This window comes from Daphnia carinata, chromosome 4 (genome assembly GCF_022539665.2).
Source record: "Daphnia carinata strain CSIRO-1 chromosome 4, CSIRO_AGI_Dcar_HiC_V3, whole genome shotgun sequence".
In the NCBI taxonomy this organism is placed as follows: Eukaryota; Metazoa; Arthropoda; class Branchiopoda; order Diplostraca; family Daphniidae; genus Daphnia; species Daphnia carinata.
In genome coordinates, this window is record NC_081334.1 from 3,432,288 (window position 1) to 3,444,397 (window position 12,110).

At 41.1% G+C, this 12,110-nt stretch overlaps 3 protein-coding genes and 1 long non-coding RNA gene across 9 annotated transcripts; 2 read left to right on the forward strand and 2 right to left on the reverse strand.

Annotated features, from left to right (window-relative positions):
- Positions 1-2,215: 2,215 nt before the first annotated feature.
- On the reverse strand, positions 2,216-3,107 carry LOC130694964 (uncharacterized). The gene is made up of 3 exons (XR_009002208.1): positions 2,804-3,107; positions 2,501-2,664; positions 2,216-2,416 (listed from the first exon to the last, which is right to left on the reverse strand). It is a non-coding gene; the product is annotated as an uncharacterized LOC130694964 (long non-coding RNA).
- A 403-nt stretch (positions 3,108-3,510) lies between these two features.
- LOC130695172 (uncharacterized) lies at positions 3,511-5,654 on the forward strand. Its single transcript, XM_057518298.2, has 3 exons — positions 3,511-4,027; positions 4,083-4,708; positions 4,770-5,654. The coding sequence occupies exons 1-3, from the start codon at positions 3,511-3,513 to the stop codon at positions 5,643-5,645; spliced, it is 2,019 nt and encodes a 672-aa protein (XP_057374281.2). The 3' UTR covers positions 5,646-5,654.
- Positions 5,655-5,793: 139 nt separating this feature from the next.
- LOC130694939 (cytochrome c oxidase assembly factor 7 homolog) lies at positions 5,794-6,934 on the reverse strand. 3 transcript variants are annotated; one of them, XM_057518078.1, is made up of 3 exons: positions 6,774-6,934; positions 6,073-6,675; positions 5,794-6,002 (listed from the first exon to the last, which is right to left on the reverse strand). In XM_057518078.1, exons 1-2 carry the CDS (start codon positions 6,871-6,873, stop codon positions 6,086-6,088), a joined length of 690 nt encoding a protein of 229 aa, XP_057374061.1. In that variant the 5' UTR covers positions 6,874-6,934; the 3' UTR covers positions 5,794-6,002; positions 6,073-6,085. The 3 variants fall into 3 exon arrangements, with proteins under 3 accessions (XP_057374061.1, XP_057374060.1, XP_057374059.1); XM_057518077.1 differs by having other exon boundaries at positions 5,794-6,008; XM_057518076.1 differs by having other exon boundaries at positions 5,993-6,675.
- Positions 6,935-7,532: 598 nt separating this feature from the next.
- On the forward strand, positions 7,533-12,108 carry LOC130694896 (uncharacterized). 4 transcript variants are annotated; one of them, XM_057518005.2, is made up of 11 exons: positions 7,533-7,664; positions 8,458-8,857; positions 8,928-9,091; positions 9,243-9,320; positions 9,413-9,715; positions 9,782-10,239; positions 10,310-10,600; positions 10,673-10,946; positions 11,014-11,283; positions 11,343-11,606; positions 11,771-12,107. In XM_057518005.2, the coding sequence occupies exons 2-11, from the start codon at positions 8,566-8,568 to the stop codon at positions 11,954-11,956; spliced, it is 2,580 nt and encodes an 859-aa protein (XP_057373988.1). In that variant the 5' UTR covers positions 7,533-7,664; positions 8,458-8,565; the 3' UTR covers positions 11,957-12,107. The 4 variants fall into 4 exon arrangements, with proteins under 4 accessions (XP_057373988.1, XP_059351128.1, XP_059351127.1 ...); XM_059495145.1 differs by having other exon boundaries at positions 7,607-7,682; positions 8,477-8,857; positions 11,771-12,108; XM_059495144.1 differs by lacking the exon at positions 7,533-7,664 and adding an exon at positions 7,735-8,245.
- Positions 12,109-12,110: the final 2 nt, after the last annotated feature.

Genomic DNA, 12,110 nt, shown 5'->3' on the forward strand with positions numbered 1-12,110 from the left:
ACAAGGGGGAGCTAAGAAGAAGAAGAAGAAGAAGAAGAAGAAGGAGGAGGAAGAGGATGAAATAAGAAAAAAAAAGAACTTTTTTTTTTTAAAAAAGAACTCCCGTCTGGCAAACTCTCAGCTGATGATACCGTAAGAAACTTTAAAAAACAAAAAAATGGCCTAGTTGATTTTCAGAAAATCGGTAACCACAAAGACGAGAAATAAATTATCATTCAAATGCCACGTACGTAGTGAAAGTTTATGACATTTATAAAAATGTCACATTTCCCTTCTTCGACTGCCCACCCAAATACGAATGGAATACAAAAGTCGATAGTAAATCACATTCCTTGTTATGTCCATTCTCCCCATTTAACACACTAAAAAAAAAAATGAATTCGAAATCAAAATGCAACGCTTTAAATAAAAAAAAATCAGCGCCGATTAGACATCGCACACGCCAGGAAACGCGACAGTAAATGTAGTGCAAGTGTGATTATCTGCTCCCGAGAAAGGATGTCAGATTCACGGCTGTCAAAACGAGAAGATGGGAGTGGGCATCTCAGCTTAAAGATATCATTAAAAATTTTCCTCCCACTCTTACACGACTGGATGATAGCGAACTCTCTAATGGCGGCCTCGATCGTGAAATCGTGCCCAGGTGGTAAACGTGTCACACGCCCGTCCATCACCACACGGAATAGATACCGCAGTCGCGTGCCCAGTCCCGGAAATTTTTCTTTTTGAAAACTTAAGAAAAAAAAAAAAATATATGTTCCAATTTGTTTTTATCTGAACGAATAGAAAATACGGGGCCACTTATCTTCGGTCGACATTTTTCCGTCCTTAATGATGCCACAAAAAGCCTTCGGAAATGTTACGCAAGTATTTCAGATAAAAAACAGTTACACATTTTTTTTTTGCGTCTACAAGTCCATTTTCTTTATCTCCGGCCAGAGAAATGTCCGTCACGCGCCCCCCCCCCTGTGATGAATCATTCGGAACGCGCGGCCCACTATCATTTACATATCTTCATAAATATATGCAAGACGAAAATTCGTACGAACAGCTCGGAACTGACGAAGCGGAACAATTAAGCGATGACTTGATTTGCCTTTCTGCCGGTCTGTCGACATATCCTACACCGCGATTATGTCACAACGAGCCGAGTCATTTATCATTCCCACTTGTTTACCGCTTTTATTTTTACTTGACATTTTGTTTTTGTCCATTTCACGCACGACCAGTTTGCAAAAAGACAAGTTCTTTCCCGTGAAACATTTTTAAGCTGCGTGAATTTTCAAGAGCCGAAAAAAAAAATTAAAAACGATGAGGAAATTGTCCGAAAATAGAATGTGTGGATTTTGTTTTTTAAGTCGGCGTCGGTCGTGGCCTCTGTCACGCTTAAACGAGTATAGACCGAGAAAAATAAAGCCAGACTTTGCGGCGTCTTTTCTCTCGGCGTTAGAGCCTGATGGCGAGGCCATACAACGGGCCGATAAACGCGTGGGAAAAATACACAGACCTAGCCTTTTATGGGCTAATCTCAAGCTCTTTGCTCGTTCACGGTTGGCCCATCAATACTCCCGCGGTACAATGCACTTTTATTTTAGCTACATGATGCGAAAAAAAAAGGGTGGGATTTTTCCTGGTTCTTCTCGCATTCCATTGGTACAACCAATAGGATACGTTACTGGTTAATATTCCAACATCTTTTCAAAAACCACTTGGATACACAACAAAAGTTTGTTCGTGAGTAGTCAAATTGCCACGATTTGTTTTCGTTTTCAAGCATTTTTTTTTTTTAGGTCTTAGGAATTCCGCGATTCTCGTGTTCGCACGTAAAATATACGATTCAAAAATGACGACGTAAACCACGCACGAGAGAAATATTTTAACACGCCTAATGGTGCATTGTAAACACAAGTTATATCGACTATGCAAGGAAGCCAGGTCCTGCTATGCTGAAACCTAATGCTAAACGCCATTCGTACGCAGAAAAAGTAAAGCGTTCTTAGTAAAAAGCGATGATGAAAGTCCGTCGTTTTGTTTTTCATTGAGAAGTTGAAAAACCTCTAAATGCAGCAGTTTTCATTTACAAGCAAAACGTTATTCTTCGCGAAAGTTGCAATTTTTTACCACTAGGTGCCATTAGCTCCGTTTGGATGTCTTGCAAAAAAAAAACAGCCATGCAAAAAAAAGCTCTAGTACTAAAAGAAAATGTAGTTCCACTTACATTCGATGTCAGCAAGACGATGAAGATTGGATTCAATTTCGAGCCGTCAGTTCAGATAAAATCAGCAGTGCTGCCATCCTTGGCAATCTAGGGACGATCATGAACGCCGATACATCATCGTCGTATATGCAGAATTTGATTCTTTTTATCACCGTATCGCATGCTGGCACTTTCTCAAGGAACAAACTCGAAGGCAAACTGCATAGATAATTTCGAAATAAAGAAATGCAAATCATTTGAATTTATACTTGGCAAGAAAGACAAGCATGATGGTAGATGTACCTGATGGACGTCCGTCAAGGATCGTTCATTGTAGCTGTCAGAAGTCGTGATTATCAGTGTTCAACTGATGGTAGGCCTTGGAAAATTCACATTTCATGTGATGGATGATGAAGCGTCTATACGTGAAGTCCATGTATCAGCCACTACATTGCACCATACACTATCTATTACATAAATATGGGTATTAACGTCGGCGAGGTCAGCAGCACTCAATGAAAGAGCAATCCAAAGTTCTTTCCATTTTCTTCCCTTTTGGGGCTACCTGGCTTTTCCTTTCACGCTAAACACTGATAATAATCTCACCTCTCAATTGTTGTGCAGTTTACGATTGAGTTCAGAAAAACTCTGACCAAGGGCAGCCATGATTCTTTCGAGCCAAGTCGTGCATGAAGTCAAGGCAGCGAGAAAACGTATGGCGGTTCTGCGATTACTATTATTCGGTACACGTTGCTCTAAATACAGGAATTAGTCGAACTAAGATTCTTTCTCGACAGAACTCCAAATCAAACCACAAAATCTATCGTCAAACGTGCTAGCAAATCTTGCTGGATGGCAGAGTTCAAATTATTTCCATGCCCAACTTCAATGTAGCAATGAGTCACTTCACGTGGTGGAGTTCTCTGGTGGTATGAAGACAGTGTCATCTGGCGGCCTTTTACAAGTTGAGCATTGTAAATTTGTAATGAAATGAAGAAAATTAATAACCATTAATAAAAAACTGGTATTTGTTTGGCCAAGATTGCATTAGTATGAAAAAGGCATTATGTTTTTATTTAAAAACTTGTTACGTTACATAAGGTTTGTGGCAACACTGCTAAGCCACAAAAAAAAAAAAAACGACTTCATGTAGGCGCGCAGTTCGTACGATCAACGTTGATTGACCGTTGCATTTTCCAGCAGTTTTTCGTAGTGTAGATTGGTATGGCTGCACGGAAGTCTGTAGATTAACTTTTGGTCATTCGTAATTGAATAATATTTAAACCTTCTCCGTCAAGCGCGAAGTGATTAGGATGGCAGACCTGTATGGCGATGATTTTGAGCTCTTGTTAGACGAATGTGAATCGAATGTTATCGTAGATTTCGTTATTTTCCCGCTTAATGATAATCTGGAAGAAGAAAAGCATAAAATCGCCGTCCCGAAGATCGAAATCAAACAAGAACCAGAGTATTGTTTTGATTTCCATGAGGAATCCACACACATCAATTTCAAAGAGGAACCCATCTCCGATGATATCAAAGAAGAATTCCCCTCCAACCTCAGCAATTTGCTAGAGGAAGCACTACAGCTAAATCATGAATTACAAAAGGATTTTGAAGGCATTCTTTATGGATTTAAAGAAACTCTTCGGTTGAACTACCAAAAACAAAATGAATTGGAAGTAGAAATAATAGCATTGAGAAAAAGAATTTCTGGAGCAGACAAAACAGAACATGAAAAAAGAGTTAACAAAAGACAACAGCTCTCAATCTCATATTTTGGAGCCCCCTACTTCAAGAGCAATTTAGTTCTGGAAAGAATTCCTCCAAGTAAGTGTTTCGTAGACAAACTCTTCCATTTAACAAACAAATTTTTTTTTTGCAGTGAATGCAGATGTAGATATTGCACGAAAATTAAATTTGAGACCCATAATCTTTCCGTCAAAGAGGATAAAAATGACGGACTGCGAAGAAATCAAATTGCACGAAGCTGTAAAATCGGAAGTTATACGGTTGGCATTAGAACTCAAACTGGGGCCCGAACAAGAAAAATTGGAAAAGAAATTGGCAATGCAGAAAGAAAAAGGACGCGGCACGAGATCTACTGAGATGCTTCTGGCAAAACTAAAACAGAGAATTAGCAGTCTTGGACAAGATGAACACGAACTCTTCAAAGACTCCACCATTCATCGTATAGATCTCGTCCGATGGGATTTGATTGCCTACGTGATATTTCCAAATAAGTTTGAGTATACTGGCGAATTTTTACGGCTTTGGTGGACAAATTACCTTCGCTCTGATTTATTGAAAGGAGAAAAAAGTACAAAAGAAAAACAAGCCCTTAAAACACTGCTTGCAAATGTCGACTTGAATCGGGGCGTGTCGTGGTCGGAAATCGCAATAGAATTGGCACGTAAAACTAAAAGTAAACTACAGCGACCTGCTTTCGATTGTTTTTCTTACTTCCAACGCCGTTTGAATAACCATAATCGTATATTCGGCTGGTCAAAGGTAAATTTTTGCAAACGTCTTGTGTTTTTCCAAACCGTAATTTTCTCAAATTGCATTTCAGGAAGACGATGCGAAGCTCACTTTAATTTTCAACCAGCATGTATATGTTGACAGTAATGGATTAGTCAGAGTCGACTGGGAGGGAATTCGACCGCATTTTCTTGGTCGATCAGTAGCGCAAATGTGGAGCCACTTAAAGTACAGTGCACGCGCTTCCTATACCTTTCCGAATGTGACCGTCTCAAACGTTGAAAGCGGTCGAAAACAAGTGATTGCTAGAAAGGCTAAAGTTGCTACTAAATTGAAACCCCGTGGAAGACCGAGCCGAGTCAAAATCCCACTTGAAGACGAACTCCAACAGTTGCTCCGACCCATGGGAATCTTCAGGCAGTACCGTCAGCGCGTCATGTCGCTTCCCGGCGATGGTCGCAGAAACGGCCCAGTGCTCGCTGCTCTCTGTCGCTTGTTGGGCGTCCAGTTCGACACGACCAAGCTTCCCAACGTGGAAAAAGGAGCATGGAATCGTGCCACCATAGATGCATTTTATGCATCTGGAATTGAAGAAAAAGACCTCCATTCATATAGGGTTCTACTGGACATGATTGCGGAATTTCCAATAGAACATGATACCTACAACGCACGCTACTTGTCTGGAGAGACCCCACCGCCGGAATCACTTCTGCCCCCTTCGCTTCACACTCTGGCTGGGCTTAGAGGACTGCTACTTTGGAGCGAGTCCGTAGCACATGAGGTGGAGGAGAAGTTTGTTAAATTGGAAAAGGTCGAAGCAGCCGATGACTTGTACGAAGCCACAGATGTGGACATAGAAGACCTGAAAATCGAAGATGTTTTCGGAGATCCTGAAGCTGATAAACAGTTGCTTTTTTTCCTAGAAAGCATTTTTGGTTTGACCGGAGAAATGGCCTGCGTCTGGTGAAGACGTTCTGTTACTGCCATTGAATTTTCCCGGCTTAAAATTCTTGTTTTGAAATTCTTTGTTGCAAAACTTTTCGTGTTCTTTTTTGTTTTAGGTATTGGGAAAGCCATCCCGTTCCACTCAGTTAATGTCAAAATTTTAATATAGATGCATTTAAATATTTCTATTCCAAAAGAAAGAATATAAATTGGCAAGGAGACCAGATACAGTTCTAATACGTGCAACACAAAACAGTGTTCAATTACACTTTGCTGTCTTTTCTTTATTTGGTTCCTTTTTCTTTACCTTTTGAATTGTCAGTTGGCTGATGTATTCCGTTGTTGTGCGTAAATAGAAACAGAGTTCGATGACATGGTCCTATTTCTTTTATTGAATAATTAAAAGCTATGCACTTCCAGGGACAACAAAGATTTGTACATTAACATACGTTTCTTTTCCGTTTAAGCTCCTCTTTCCATTTCGATAGGCTTGAAATGGCCTCGCATTTCTTTTTCCATTTCAAAAACTTTGTTTTTGTATTTGGCGGCTAATTCAGGATTTTGTGCCACTCCATCACCTTTTGAGTACATCCGACTTACATTGGCACAAGCATAAATGTTTCCTAATTCACAGGCCTTCATACTGTAGTTGTATGCTGTTGTCATGTTCTTCTCTAAAACATCTGGTACACCTGAAAGGTACATACCACTCAGGTAATAGCATCCATTGTGGTTACCCTTGTCACATGATTGATTCAAGAATCCCATTCCTTGTGGGTAATCTAGTTTAACTTGATGCTTTTCATTGTTGGATGTGCACAAAAGGCCAGCATATAAGCAGGAATCTGCTTCTCCCAGGCTGCAACCTTTTTTGAAATATTCAAAAGCTTTTGGTTGATCGGCTTGACATCCTTTACCAGTCAGTGAATAGGTAGCAAATTTGTGGCAGCTCCGGCCAAAATGGTAATCGTCACATGTAGATCTGTATAAAGAAGCAGCTTTGTTGAAATCCTTTTTAATACTTTCCATGAAATCTCCCAGGAGATGGCACACTGTAATAAACACATTCTATTAGGTCTTTTTTGAGAGTTTACACAACAAGTATTATGGTAAATGTTCAAGAGGTTAAGAGCAAGCCGATGTCGTTCACCTTCCGGTTTTTTCTCGCTCAAGCATCCGAACCTATATTCTGTTCCTAAGTTTTCCAGGTATTGCTTTACCTCCTCCTCATTTTTTAAATCCCACGCCATGGTAAATATTACTGATTCGAATTTTTTCCCCGGTAAAATAAAACTTATTATACAATCGTATTTTCGTCTGCGAAGGTTGCAGCATCGACATCTGCTGACAGATTAGAAGTTCATCGCCATCTGTGAGCAAAAAAAAAAATAAACGAAAAAAAAAAACAAATAAAAAGTTACTCGTCAATCCGCAATTCAACATGCTACATTCGCGAAATTGTTTTTAGAACATAAACGAAAAATATTTCTGTTTAAATTCCAAAGGAAAACTGGTACAAGGATAAACAGTTCCTGCCTGAAATGCGCAAAGTTTAACTTTTGGCTAACCATCACACGTTTTGCGTCATCGTTTTTCGCAGCAACAAGAGTCGGACGTGATTTTGCATCTTATTTGGTCCTAGTATACCCGCAGGTTACGTGCTTGTCACGTTCGCAAAGGTGGCGCCACAAATCTTTTAAATGAAAAAGGAAATCGTCTTTGAAAAGAAGCCAACCCAGTAAATACCAGCACGCTCATGCAAACATTGAAAATTCTGCTACGGACCACCAGTTTGGCAACTACAGTGTGTTTATTAGGGTGTTAAGTTAGGGATGGGTGATTCTCCTGAATAGGGAAAGTGAAGTTTTGCGCTTCTGGTTTGTTTAGACATAACAGATTTGCCTAGAGAGCACTCTAACTGGAAAGTGCAGAGAACACGAACAACACAACCAAAACGGAAGCTATTCATCATTCAGCTATTTACGAGAACAGAGACAATTTTATTCCCACTTCAAAAAACCACAACGGATGTTGTTAAATGGTCAGCGGCCTAGCAATTCTCCATTGCCCATACTATGTGATAAGGGTATTTAGGTGCCTTTCTTATGTTAGTTATAGATATCTAACCGGTCAAAATCTTTAGTAACTTTGAAGCTAAAGTTTGCCTTGACTAATAGTATCTCTTCCCAGACGCTGGCGGACCCAGCTGTTTCTAGTATTGTGGTCACAGTGTTGATGGATCCAGAAGAATAGTGTACCCAGCTATTGGGTTCAATTATAGTGGGTTTTTAAGTATTTGGAAGCTTGGATTAACGTCACCACGCAATAAATTGGCCTAGCGGTCAAGTTCGTTAAAAGGAAGCCGTGGCCGACTTCGGCCCGGCAACCTTTGGTCCCTGCAATTGAGAAAGTTAACGGTTATCACCTCTCACTGAGAAGCCAATGATTGTTTAGAAGGTAAACATAACTACGTTTAGCTAATCACGTAGGCTGGCACGGTCGCCTAGGAGAGAAAACGACTTTGCAGGGCCCTGGGACTATTAGTGTAAATTCAGCTGGACGAGAAAGTTATTGATTCATGGTCCTAGTTCCAATGTATATCCTCCATTAGTACTTGTCACTGTAAGTTTCTTCTCTTAGATTTCGTTGAATCTTCTTCTTTAATGCTAAAAAAAGATACATTATTAGTCATCATTATTGCTATTTAGGCTAAACATCCCTATGTAACCAGCAAGAAAGTAATTTCCCATTTAATCTCAATAGACCTATGGTTTTATGCAAATTCCTCAATTGCAATATCAGCTTTTATGCTTATTAATTTTTTTTCTTTTCAGGAACATAACATCCAACCACTTGCTGTGACAGCAACTAAAGTGTGCAAAGAAACCAAAGCTTGATGCCGGTGTACAACTCTTTTCTCCTTTGGAGCCTTAATACTTGGAATGAAGAAAAGATTCATATTGTTGGAGGACGTGTCTGCTTCGTCCTCAGTTGATTGTCACCCGTCTCTATCCAGCATGGTCGATTACTCTGGTGCAGCACCCGGAGGCCTTCTTTTTGCTGTCTACTTCAGTCCTGGTGGAAATGGTGGAATTTTTTCCTCATGCTCCAATCAAGGTCTTGTAGCCAGTCCAGGTGCCATCGCCTTAGAGAGCGGTGTGTGTTCTTTCTCTGGTAATGTCGGCATTGAAATTTGTTGGCTCGAACAAGCATGGGCTATTGCCAAACATTCAGGTAATGTTTTGTCGAACTACCATACATTTTTGCATTTGACATTACATTGTTTGTGCAATTTTTTCTTCAGCCAAGGCGGCAGGATTCGTAGTACTTCTCGGAGTAGGCGGTGTTCTTTGTTACCACTGGCTCTACTCCATGCACAGGAAACGAAACCTGAGTGGAAGACGAACTTCTTTATATCCGTTCACCATTGAAATGGAACAACAAGGCGATTGTGAGGAAATGGAAGAGGTACGTATTGTCGTGTGACGTCAATACTAGGACCGTTGGATCCTTTCCACCTATTGATCCATAAATAGCGTGGCGGTGTCGAATAGACTGGGCATGTACTTTTTTGTTTTCGTTTTCTTGGCTAACGGTGATGTATTGTGATCAAATTTAGGATTTATTTGATTTGTTCGAAGTCGACATCTCGGTCGGTCTCAACTGCCTTTCGGGCGATCACAGGCCAAAACGCAAGGTGTGTTGCATAGTCTTGGAATGTTTCATCGCTAGATGAAAAACTAAATTTTTTGTATGTGTTGTTGATTGGACACATCGTTCCAAATTTAGATTGGAAAAGGAGTATACATAGCCGATCAAATTCGCACTCGTTGGCGTCACGTACCTCGTCGCAATAAACAAACGCAGGAAGTTGAATACCATCCGCAGCCACTTCACCAGAGCTATTCCATCCCCGATGGATTGGTTAAGTTCAATGAACCGCATTCATTGCACAAATTTGCACAAAATGAACGCTTTTTGGTTCGCCAATCCAACGAGTCATTCTCAGGATTTTCATCACACGAAGCGTCACCCAGCCATGCCTGTCGTATCCGTTCTTACAGCCTTTCTGTTAAAGATCAATACCTTCAGGTATTTCCTTTAGCCGAGCACTTTTTTTATGAATTTTCAAATCACGTTCCGTTTGTTTCTGAATAGTCGGAAGGAAGCTCTTGGAGTTTTTGGGATAGTTCTGTGGAATCCTTTATATCCGGAACAGATTGCAGTGAAACGAGTCGACTGATCCGGGAGTATTCAGTCGATAGCGACTGTTCCGATTTCTCCCTTGATATACCATTCAGCGAGAGTTGTAATTCAAACACTCTGGAGGTTATCGAACGAATCGAACAAGAGATCAACAGCGTCAAAAACAACTGTTTAGCCATGAATCATGAGTTATATACCCTTCACGACGTCCATCCATCTGGCATTACAAGTGGCGAATCAGAGATGGATCTCTCAAGTATTACCATGGAGCTCGCTCCTCTCCATATGTCCCAATCTTCCTTCAAAGGAATGCTAAACTTAACGTCCATCCCAGACGAAATCAGCGACGTAGCTTCAAATGCTTCAGATTTTTCACCAAGTCGCATGCAACTTGCGCTTGTTTCAGGAAGGTAGTATTCTTGACTGTCTTTTTTTTCTGCCTTATAGCCAGAGGTGATTTGACTTTTTTTTTTTATCTAGCGACGAAGACGGAATCTCTATGGAATGGGATAACCGTGATCTACAATCGTCCGTCCTGGACGAAGAGAGTAAACCCTCTGAAGAGGTATTGGTATTTACGGATCCGGTAGTTCCAGCTCCTAGCCAGTCGCTCGTCTTGTACAAAAGTGGCAATCTGTTGGACGTTCAAACTATTAGTCCCCAATGGTGCTCGCAAGAATCCGGCTACTTGGAGTGGGAAGGAACACCTGGCAGCGATGTATCAACTTCCTTTACAACTGGCTCAATCCTCTCACCTCTTCAAGAGAAGAGGTAGGAAAACTAGATAGTCATGGCCAATACTGGGATCGAGAAGAAAAACATTGTTTCATTTCTCTTGAAAAGGGAGAATGATTCCATGAGCTGCACCACGACTTCGTCGTACAGTAGCTGCCTTACCAGCCCGGATGATTCATCCCACGAAGATAGCATCGGAGTGGTCAAGCGTCGACAGTGGGCAAAAGCCAGTCAGCAAAATCGGGATTCAGCCATCTCCGATCTTGGACTTGATCTGGAAGCAGCCTGGAGAGAAGAGGCGGTTGGAATTACTGTTTTATTGCATCATTACGCCCAGGATACTTGGCAAGCACCAACGCCGCGTGCTCAGACTATTAAACAGGTACCTTGTTTGGCAGTTAAGCTTGCATATCATCTTTTCTGATATCCCGATTGTTTGGTAAACAAAGGCGTACATCGAATTGGAACGCATGACGGAATGCCGGCGGATGAGAAAGATGCGCGGTGATAACTACGGAATTTTGCGAGCAGCGCTGTGTCAGATGGTGATGAAGAGGATTCCTATACCTCGAGCAAGTGAAGCCATCGATTCCATTTCTCGTGAGCTGGCACACGGAGGTGACTGGATTCGGCAATGGACGTTTGGGCACCGACTGCCCTATGGACCCAATAACGTCTTACAAGGCATGCGTTTATGTCTAGAAACGCTGGACCGTTTGGTATACCTACTAATGTTATCAATTTAAAGTACTTGTTAATGCTCTTTTTCTTACTGTAGATGGAAGAAATGGAAAAGGAGACCGATCCGTTAGAAGCTTTAGTGTCACGTCTTAATGCTGACCTTGTTTTAGACACACAACTCATGGAAGCTCTCAAGTTACACATGTTGAATGCTGCCTTGAATCTGCAGTTAACCGATTCGCTTGGAGATGCACTTCCGCTGTTCGCCCTGGGTCTCTTTGCACGACCTGATTCCAAAAATGTCAAAGAACTGACGATTAATTATCTGAACCCCATTGGGGATTCAGCTACGTTACAGCGGGTACGTTTGCTTCTTTACTATTACCTCATATTGTTACGAGACATTATTCTGCTTGTTTTACGTTTACTAAATTGCCGCGCGTTACAGAGGAACGTAAGAATGGTAGAAATAGTGCGAAGAAGTGAGTCGCGTAATGTTAATTATCATCTTTATCCGTTTTCTAGGCCGAGTATTATCTATTGGGATTTGCACTTCACGCCCGCATTGACGTATACCGTCCCACGACCACAAATCTTGATGGGCAAGACAACGTGGACCTACGAACGTCTTACCCAGATTTCGAATCCTTCAGTAATTTAATATCCATCATTGAGGAGGACGAGCGACATTATTCAGTCCCAGTGCCTTAACTTTGCTAGCTGTTAAACAAATCAGTTTACATGTCTAGTCTTTTCTGTTGTGTTACTCATTTCTGTAAATGACTGGAATGAAGATAGTGTCGAAACTGTCTGGTCGTTATGTTCCTATGCAAAATCATCCCTTCTTGCTTGTATAGTCTTTTAT